The sequence below is a fragment of the Triticum dicoccoides genome, chromosome 1A (genome assembly GCF_002162155.2).
Source record: "Triticum dicoccoides isolate Atlit2015 ecotype Zavitan chromosome 1A, WEW_v2.0, whole genome shotgun sequence".
Lineage (NCBI taxonomy): Eukaryota > Viridiplantae > Streptophyta > Magnoliopsida > Poales > Poaceae > Triticum > Triticum dicoccoides.
Genome location: NC_041380.1, coordinates 586595922 through 586606420, shown reverse-complemented (window position 1 = coordinate 586606420; position 10499 = coordinate 586595922). Strand labels below are relative to the sequence as shown.

At 52.0% G+C, this 10499-nt stretch overlaps 1 protein-coding gene and 1 pseudogene across 1 annotated transcript; both read right to left on the bottom strand.

Moving 5' to 3' along the window:
- Positions 1-872: 872 nt before the first annotated feature.
- LOC119292936 lies at positions 873-1697 on the bottom strand (annotated as a pseudogene).
- Positions 1698-6576: 4879 nt separating this feature from the next.
- Positions 6577-7665, bottom strand: LOC119292886 (WRKY transcription factor WRKY24-like). Its single transcript, XM_037571563.1, has one exon. The coding sequence runs from the start codon at positions 7613-7615 to the stop codon at positions 6818-6820; it is 798 nt and encodes a 265-aa protein (XP_037427460.1). The 5' UTR covers positions 7616-7665; the 3' UTR covers positions 6577-6817.
- Between the last annotated feature and the right edge of the window lie 2834 nt (positions 7666-10499).

The following is a 10499-nucleotide window of genomic DNA, read 5'->3' as shown; positions in this document are numbered from 1 at the left end:
ATACAAATGGTAGAAAAGCTCACCTTATAAAGAGGTGCAACTCTGTCTCAACTTTCGAGATGAAACTAAACTTTAGCCTTACTCGCTCCACTCACATGTATGCATGAATAAGTGAAAAGAATTTCAGAATTTTAATTAGTCTTTAGGCCTCGGCCTACTAGCAAAATTCCAACAGCCCTCTCCATCTGCAGCTGCACTCGAAGCTTGGCCGCATCCCAGCTAGCAAGGTCGTCGTCCGCAAGCTCGGTCACATCTGGATGGTGACCGGAACTTACCCTCGCGTGTGATGGGCAAGACTTGTTCCGGCACGGTGCGGCTCGTCGTCAGCGCGGTGGGGCAAGCTCTTCAGCGAGGTGGGGCGAGCTCGTCAGCTGGGCGCCGCGCTCGCCGGTGCGCGTGGACGCCATGGACGAACTGGTCTGCTTCGCGTCTGGTTCTTCCAGTAGCTGCGTGTGTGGGCCGTTTGCTCCTGTCCGCCTCAAAGCTTACCAACAACCCACTAACAAAAGTCCAGTGGGTCAAAAACAGCTAAATGGGCTTTTGGCCCGGAAGAAAATCGCCCAAACAGAGAAGTTGTGCTGCCCAACGAATGGCCAACTCCAGGATTTTCTACTAGAAGCTGGCTGCTGATTGTTGGCTAAGGAGTTGAGGAGTATGAGAGACGCGGTTATGAACGCGAACTTTTTCTTGGACCTACAAGGGTCTAGATTTGGCCAGACCAGTTGTAGCTGCTCTAAGTCTAAGGCGACAGGAAAGGCGGCTGCTTTGGCCGGAGGAGCAGTGTTTACCTGCTGCTGCAATGGTGCGCGTGGCAAGTGAGTCTACAGTTCTACAGGACCATCGTAATAATGGAGTTTTCAGTTCCATAAACAGAAGAGGGCCACGAAGTGATAGCTGAGTTCGCATTCTTGTACTACGGTTACAAAATCCCTGACAGGTCCAAGAACAGCTCGTCGAGTTGACCTTCTAGCTCCATGTCAACTCCGAGGCCGCCGCCCGCTGCCGCGTAGCCGTAGCTCCCGGTAAGCTACACCAGGAGCTCGCCGGCGAGGAGGGCAAGCAAAACGGACTCACGGGCTCTGCCGGCCACTGAACCCCTTCCGGCGGGCTCTGCTACTCCTGGCCGAAGGCAGCAGGCGGCGGCTGGTGTTCCGGGCCAGTCAGGATCGCGGCGGCCTGGGCGCAGGTGTGCGCGCCGAGGTACACGACGTCGAAGAGCAGCGGGTCGGCCGTCGCGCGCTGCACCTGCTTGGTGGCGGCGCAGCCCTGCGTGTGCCGGTGCGTGCACCGGAAGTAGGATGTCCTTCTGGCCGTACTTCCGCCAGCTCATCCCGTCGTCGAGCGGCCCCAGGTCCTGCATCGACGCCACGCGCACCTCCGTCCGCACCTTCGCCGCCGCCGCCGCCTTCCTGCCGCTCCTGAGCTTGCCGTTCACGCTCGCTCTGCCGCCGGCATTGCCGCCACTGCCGGCGAGGCGCACGGCCCGGTCGATGGACGCGGCCAGCGCGGCGCAGAGCTCCCTCGCGGCACCCGGCACGCCCTGGTCGGCGCCCACCCGCGCCTCCAGCTCCCTCGCCATGGCCAGCAGCCCGTCCAGCTCCGTCGCCAGCGTCGCCGTCGCGTGCTCCATGCCCGTCCCTCCGTTCGGTTTCAGCACACACACTTGGCTACTCGATCAGTGGCAAGCGTCTCACGAGATGTGATGATGAGCTTGGCAGCGACGGGAGAGGAGGGGTTCTTTTATAGTGCCGGATCAGTGGCAGAAAGCACTAAGCACTGTTCATGGCCGGGAATCATTGATCTACGAGCGAGGTTCCGGTTGACTGAAGACCGGAGAAAAGTTGGAGACTTGGAATCAAGAGTGAAGACCAAAACTGTACCACTCTGCTCGCCTGTGGCCCATGGGCAATGGACACTGCTCCGATACATCAACGTACAGTGTGTGTATGCTCTGCTCTCCGACCATACTGATACTATCTGCCTCTCTGGTCTTAGTTAACTACCCAGTGCCTGACGGACGATGTGGCTTTCCGGCCCGATCGGTCTCACTCTCGCCTCGATCACAGATTCACAGTGGCAATACATGTCGCGAAGTTCAGTGTGATCTTCCCGGAAGTTTCACCGCCGATGTGGCCGAGCCAGTCCGTTGGAGCGGCACCGTGCCCTCCATCGACTCCCAGATGGGACGCGCGTCGCCGGGAGCGGGAGGAAGTTGCCCGGAAGGCGGCGTGCGGCTTCCCGGCAACTCGGTTTGCACGGCGCAACGGAACTGCGGCGGGGACAGTGATAGTACGTGCGTGCAACTTTTAGGCTAGCAGCTAGGCAATTGGTCGAGGGTACACGATCGACGTGAACGTGCAGGCCGAAGCCTAAGCGCGTACGTTACGTACGTACGAGCTAGCCAACCATCATCCATGCATGCATGTACGGGTGATAGATACAGCGACAGGGCTACAAGCTGGTACTGTACGAACGAACCGGGTGGTCATGCAAGCCGGTGTGCGCGCCCACATGATCAGTGCACCGTCCCTGTGTTAGAGATTAATCCAAACTACGTATTAGAGTTGGAGACGTGGCTTGCATGCCAAGCGTCAAGTACTAGGAGTCCAGTTTGAATCAGTTTTGGATTGCTAGGTTAGCTAGCTTCAGGTTGGTTTGGCCCCATATATATATGTGATCATATACGTTGTAAAGATCACCAGAAAAAGGAGAAAATAAAGAAAGAAAGAAAGAAAGGGCATGATACGAGCCCTTGGCTATCAGTTTCCGCGTGCACGTGTTCGTCGTGATTGGATGTGATCGATCATGTGGGCGATTTCCAACAATTGATATCAGAGCAAGGTCGAGGTGAAGTTGTGCTTGCCCCGGGGTAGAGACCCGACTAGCGCCTCGGGGAGGGCGATATGGTCGCTGGGTGGTGCAGCGACGAGGAGGAGCGGGCGATGAAGTCGTTGGGTGGTTCAGAGACGAGGAGGATCAGGCGATCGTCGTTTGGCAGAGCGACAAGGAGGGAGACGGCATGCTGTCGTCGGGAAGACGGTGGAAGGAGATCGTTGATGGGAGAGGTGATGCCGATGTGCGGCGCTGGAGCTCATCAAGATCATTGTCCGGGGGAGTCGGATGAGTCAAGTAGTCGTGCGAGTTTGCACGGTCAGTCGTCGTTGCGTCTGTCAGTCGTCGTCGTGTCCAAGTGCTCATATTGGTGATGATTCGTTGGAGTGGAAGCGGTGTGCACGGTGTTCCGTGAGTCATGTCCATGTCCTCGTGAAGCGTCCTGGTTGCGGCCAATGTGGATTCGGTGTGATGCCGAGGGCGGACGATGGTAGGCGAAGCCATCGTAAAGCGAGGAGGTGAGCGACCGGTGGAGAGTGGATCTACTGCAAGCAAGTACAAGGAGTATGGTGCGGACCGAGTGCAAGGCAGCGGCCAAGCAATGGCGGTGGCACAACATTGTAGAGCAAAAAGGCGCTGCATGTTTCCAGGCGGGTCATACTCAGCGTACAGACATGACATGTTTAGTTGAGTCGTAGATGTGGTAAGTTTGGATTAAGGAGAGATTGTTAGAGATTAATCCAAACTACGTATTAGAGTTGGAGACGTGGCTTGCATGCCAACGTGAGCGTCAAGTACTAGGAGTCCTAGTTTGAATCAGTTTTGAATTGCTAGGTTAGCTAGCTTCAGGTCGGTTTGGCCCCATATATATATGTGATCATATACGTTGTAAAGATCACCAGAAAAAGGAGAAAATAAATAAATAAAGAAAAGGCATGATACGAGCCCTGGCTATCAGTTTCCACGTGCATGTGTTCGTCGTGATTGGATGTGATCGATCCTGTGGGCGATTTCCAACACCCTGGACAGCAAGCGACGCAACTGGACCGACAAGTGTGCTGCGTGTCTTGTGAAGTTTCGTTGCCTTTTACGTACATGCATCTCGCAAGTTGCCATTAAGGGCCGTTAAGATATAGCGGCGCCGGTCTTTGAGGAGTGTCAGATGTTAATGAAGGATTTCGGAAAGGAAGGTTCTGTTACGCGTTGTACTCGACGGTCCAACGCGGCACTCTCATAATTTTGCTCGGCTAATCTGGGTATCATGAGTGTGGGGTTCTTTCGGAGATGCTCATAAAAGAGTGTGTGCGTTCATAAGGATGAGTGTTTGTGTCTGTACTGATATTTAAAAAAAATTAGGTATCATGTGTGTGGGGTTGGATACACCGCCTAACTCGATTACCAATTTGTAAGCGGATGATGTAATAATGACCGGCAGTTCCCCAATATCTTGGCATATGCACTCAACAGAGTAGCCCTTCCTAAACCCTAAGATAGATAGTGGGGTAATTTTTTCTTCCCTCCGGGGAACTCTCAAAATCGATTGACTTCAAATTTGAAATTCAGTCGACTGACATTTAGCTAATGCGATAATGATTTAAGCAGTTTAGTTGTGTGTTGGTCGCCTGAAAACGGAATTTAGCTTACTCGATTTCTGATGAGGAGGAAACAGGAGGTGCACGGAGCACTAAGGCTGCAGGTTCGCCGGAGAGCTAGGCCTCGGTGTCTATCCTAAGGGTGCGGAGGCGTAGGTTCGTCGGGTAAGCTAGGCCGTGGTGTCTATCTTAGAGGCGCGGGGTGCAGCTGCTGTCGACACCGGAATTGGAGGTTGACCGGGCTTAGAGGGATGGACTGGGGCGACGGCAAAGCACGACGTCGAGGGAAGGACGTAACGACGCGGCTGGCACGGTGCGCCGCCGGCCACGGGTGGTGGTAGCAGGCGGCGTGAGGAAGAAGATGTGATTTGTTTTTCAGAAAGAAAACGACTAAAGGAAGAAAATGCTCCGTTTGTTTTTTATCTAACGCTTCATATTGATCCCGGTAACATCGACCAATGTAATATGTGTTTTCATTCAACTTTTACCTAACTAGTCCCTTATTTAAATTAGTCGTCGCTTTTAATGAAAGAGCATGTGTGTGGTACTAGTGCCCGGTCGATGGATTGTCTTTTCTTTTTCTCAGCCCACCCTATGAAATTTCTTCCCACATTGAATTTTTTATAAATTTTCAAATAGTTCAACCTACCGTGCGCCATCTATCGACCCGCATATGGGATCATCCTGTCAGACAACGGTTTGAAACGAGAAAATCGATCGATCAAAGCAATTTGTAACCAATCTGACCCAAAGTGGTGCTTTTTTTTTGAAAATTTCTCGGCAGTGGTGGTAGTATGCAACCCTAGCCCCAAATGTGTTTTTTTTGTAATTTACTCTTCTTCAAGGCAAGTAGGGGTAGTGCAAATGCAACAAAGGATGCTTTTGGATTTATTTATTTATTTGCTTTGGGATGATTGGTGTCGAACTTTATGACACATTGTGAATTTGGAGGAATCATCAGGTTTTTCCAGCAAATGTTGTTCCAATGAGCTGAGAAATGAGGTGAAAGTGTGCTTGGTGTTCATACCAAGAAATTGAGCGAGAAGTATTTGCCTTGCATCTGATGATGGTAGATCAGAAGAGTTAAAGAAAAATCATTTATCTGCCGAAGGAAAGGAAATGTTGATTAAGTCAGTTGCTCAGACATCCCCACTTAATCTATTGCTTGATTTTCGATTTCCTCGTGATTTATGATTTCATATTAACTCGCTGCCTCAGAGATCTTGGTGAGGAAGTAGGGGGAAATCAAGTAACTACTGGCGTGAACGCGCTAAAATCAGGAGATGTATCCTGGTGGATGAGAATTCAAATACTTTCATATTTGCTCTACGGTTCGCCTACGCAAGAATCAAATTAAGTCCCTGGATGTTGATGGTTCAGCTGTTTTCTCTCGCTATAGCAAGCAGGCTATCATCCTTCGTGACTTGTTCAATATCCAGTTGGACTAACACTAACTAATTCTCGTTCGATGCCGATCCCCTGCTCGAGAATTTGGCAAATTCGTCTGCTCGGGCCGTGGTGGTAGTATGCAACCCTAGCCCCAAATGTGGTGGGGTTCTTTTTTGTACTTTAGTCTCCTTCAAGGCAACTAGGGGTAGTGCAAACGCAACAAAGAATGCTTTTGGATTTATTTCTTTATTTGCTTTGGGATGATTGGTGTCAAACTTTATGACAAATTGTGAATTTGGAAGAATCATCAGGTTTTTCCAACAAATGTTGTTCCAATGAGCTGGGAAATGGGGTGAAGTGTGCTTGGTGTTCATACCAAGACATTGAGCGAGAAGTATCTGAGGCTGTTATCTGATGTTGGTAGATAGTTTGCAAAAAATGTTATCTGCCCAAGAAAAGGAAGTGTTGATTAAGGCCCTGTTCGAAGAACCTCCACTCCACAACTCCACTCTCGGAGCAGGTGGAGTTACTGTGCGGCTGTTTCCCGCCTCCGCATTTCCCGGGATTTTGTGGAGCTGGTGGAACTCCGAACAGGGTCTAAGTCAGTTTCTGAGACATCCCCACTTAACCTATAGCTTGCTTTCGATTTCCCCGTGATTTATGATTTCATATTAACTCTCTGCCTCAAGATTTTGCTGGCGAAGTAGGAGGGAATTCAGTAACTACTGGCGTCAACACGCTACAATGAGGAGCTCCTGGGGGATGAGAATTCAAATAATTTCATATTTGCTCTATGGTTGCCTATGCAAGGATCAAATTATAAGTCTCCAGACGTTGATGGTTCAGTTATTTTCTCTCGCCATGGCTAACAGGCTATCATCCTTCACGACTCGTTGAGTAACCTGGTAGGAACCAGTTCGACTGACTACTTCCCGTTGGATGCCGATCACAGGAGTCTGAATCTAAATGCTAGTGCGAATACAGTACGATACTGGCCGCAGCACCTACAGGTTCGGACCATCCGGTTGGAAAACCTCGGGCAGATTCAAGAACATTTCGTCGAACTGGTCGTACGCATACTCCATGTCAGCCCCGAGCCCCCCGCCGGCAGCGTAGCCGTAGCTGCCGGCAAGCTCGCACCAGGGGCTTCCCGGCGTGTAGCAGCCGGCCGGCGAGGAGAGGAAGGGGGGCGGCGTCACGGGCTCTACCGGCCACTGAATCCCTTCCGGCGGCGAGCTCTGCTGGTGCTCCAGGGCGAAGGCAGCAGGAGGCTGCTGCTCCGGGCCGGCGAGGACCGCGGCGGCCTGGGCGCAGGTGTGCGCGCCGAGGTACACGACGTCGAAGAGCAGCGGGTCGGCGTGGGCGCGCTGGACCTGCTTGGTGGCCTGGCAGCCCTGCGTGTGCCGGTGCGTGCACCGGAAGTATGCCCTGGGGTACGCGGCGCCCAGGATGTCCTTCTGGCCGTACTTGCGCCAGCTGAGCCCGTCGTTGAGCGGCCCCGCGTCCGTCACCGACGCCACCCGCACCTGCGTCCGCACCTTGTTCGCCGCCGCCTTCCTGCCGCCCTTGACCTGCCCGCTCGCGCTCGCCCTGCCGGTGCCGGCATTGCCCCCGCCGTCGCCGCCGCGCGGGCTGCTCCCGGCGAGGCGCATGGCCCGGTCGACGGACTCGGCCAGCGCGGCGCAGAGCTCCCTGGCGGCGCCCGGCGCGCCCTGGTCGTCGTCGACGCGCGCCTCCAGCTCCCTCGCCATGGACAGCAGCCGGTCCAGCTCCGCCGCCAGCGTCGCCGCCGTGTCCTCCATGCCCGCTCCCCGGTTCAGCTCAGCACCTAGCTAGCCTGCCGATCAGCGGCGCCTTGTGGTGAACTGACGATGAGCTTGGTGGTGGTGGCGACAGGGGAGGGGTGTGATTTATAGTGCCGGACCGGGTAAGCGGGAAGGAAACCAGTCCGCAAGTTTGACCGAAGACCGGAGAAAAGTTGCAAGACCGGAGTAGTATAAACGTACTGTACAGTATAATTGAGGAGAGAATAATATTTTACGGGTAGATCTGCGTGTGTGTACGCGATCCGTACGCTTTGGCCGACACTAATAGCACAAGCTGCTCTGTCTCCAACCACTTTATCATCCGTCTTAATTAATGGAGCTAACTAACTACCTCCTCACTGGCCCGGTGACGTGGCTGCTCTCAGTGACCACCCAGCTGCGTCACTCTCACCGGTCACGCTGAGATGGTTCGGTCGCTTCGCTGGACCGATGCCATGTTGCATGGCCTGAAGTGCACTGTGGATTTCTTGGAAGATTCGTCGTCGTCGTCCATCATCGGTACGCGTGGAGAGTAATGTTGGAGTTGTGTTGTGCTCTTGTGGTGAAGTACCATCATGTGGTACTGTCAGACGACTCGTGGATAAAGTGCTTGCCGGGAGGAAGATGCCCGGAGGCTTCGCCGGAGGGCAGAAATCACATATTTGACCTTAGGTCCAAATCAAATCATAAACTGACCTCGTTCCGAAAAAATTTCATTCTGCTGACCCTTTTGTGTGGCGCCCGATAGCTGGGCGCCACACACTACTATGCAGCGCCTCTCTCTTGAGCGTCGCACCTCGTGCCAGCGTGGCAGCCTTGGTCCAGTTGCGGCCCCACAGACAGTACTGCAGCGCCTCAGACTTAGGCGGCACACTTGTAATGTGCAGCGCCTAGCTCTTGGGCGCTGCACAGTGAGTTAAAGCGCATCGGCCCAGCCCGGCCAGGCAGTTCTTCCCCCTCTCCGCTCTCTGGACAGAGAGCAGCAGCGGCGCCCCCATCGAATCCCCCCCACATCCCTCTCAGATCTGAAGATTTGATCCGTGGATTCGATCTCCAATCCATCCTACTAGGTAAACTCCTCCGTTCCCTTTCTTTTCCTCCGTAAATTTGTTGCCATTTTAGAGATTTGTCCAAGATTTGATGGAACCCTTGATTTGCTTGATTTAGGATGTGTAGTCATAGTGGTAGTACCGTAGTGTTGTTGCTTAGTTCACAATATATAGTTCTTGTTAGTGAAACCCTAGATTGTTTTGTTTATATATATATGAGATGTCTATTTATATAGATAACAATGAGATGTTGAGTTTTGTAGAGATATATGATCTGTTTTTTAGATATATATTAGATGTTGATTTTATTTGAAATATTAGATGTTGAGTTTATTTGAACACATATGACATATTCATTGTGTGAGAAGGAGATGTTGAGATTCTTGTAATTGAACACATATTAGATGTTTAGTGTATACCGATATTTGAGATGAAGATGAACTCATATATGTTTATTGTTTGAACTTTGTAAGGATGGTTTGGCTTCTCGATGATGTCTACGACACGAAACACCGGGCCTACATGATGCGCGAGAAGGAGATGGTAATAACGAGTAATCTAAATATTTTGCCTTAAGTTGAAATTTACATGCCCTAGGATTTGTCATTACTTGTTTTTTGCAGAAGCTTGAACCTTTGAAGATTCGGTATCACGGGGTCTCTGGTCCTGCCATGCCTTACGATGAGCGGTACACACCGTACATCAAGCAGGCAGGACTACTCCCGTGGATTCAGTTGGTCAGCCGGTCCACGCCGAATCTGAACGCTCCACTGGTGTCCGCTCTTGTTGATCGGTGGAGGCCGGAGACGCATAGTTTCCATCTTCGGACTGGGGAGATGACCGTGACGCTCGAGGATGTCTCGTTGATCACCGGTCTTGCTATCGACGGGATGCCTCTCTGTATGAGCACCGATTCTGATGGGTGGCGTGAGCAGATGATTGCTCTTATCGGTATGGCTCCTACCGAGGCTGAGGCTGATGTAGAGGAGGGAGAAGAGAAGAAGAAGAAGGAAAGGAAAGCATTCGGAGCTGCTTTCACGTGGATTCAAACTCACTTTGCGACGTGCCCTCCGGATGCCACTGATGACGTGATCCAGACACATGCTCGTGTCTACATGTGGTATGTTGTGTCGAGGACTTTGTTTCCTGACTCCACTGGCAAGAACGCTCCATGGATGTGGCTGAAGGCGTTGACCGTCTTCGATAGCAAATGGAGCTGGGGTTCAGCGACTCTTGCCTACTTGTACCGACAGGTAGTTGGTCTGTTTTGTGATCAACTCATTTCTTCATTAGCAATGCAAGCTTGTTGTCAAGTTAACATTGTTTTTCTTTCATATGCAGCTGGACGATGCGTGTTGCAGGATCACAGATAGTGCAGGCATTGGTGGTAATATGCTTCTACTTTCTGTATGGAGCTGGGAGCGTCTGCCCGTTGGACGCCCGAAGAGCGTCAGGTTTAATCCTTGGTATGAAGATGAAGATGACGAATTACGGCGCCCCACTTGGGCTTACAAGTGGGATGTGGTTTCCGAGATGACGAACGATGTCAATCTCATGTACCAGAAGTACGTTGCCGAGTTGGACACGATTACGCCTGAGCAGGTAACGAGGTCATTACTTCAGTCATTTCTCATGTTTGCCTGAAAAAAATTCACCAATTTTGCATTGTTGCCCTATTTCATAGGTGGAATGGCAGCCATATGGCGCCGATGACAGACTTGGGTACACCCCGGAGTTTACCATCAACCCAATGTGCTTGCGGGATAGGGATCTCTGGCGTATGCGGTGCCCACTGATATGCATCTGGGCTGTTGAGTTTCATTTGCCACATC

Excerpts from the sequence above, each read along its gene's own strand:
- LOC119292886 (XM_037571563.1), bottom strand. The coding sequence starts at position 7,615 with ATGGAGGACACGGCGGCGACGCTGGCGGCGGAGCTGGACCGGCTGCTG.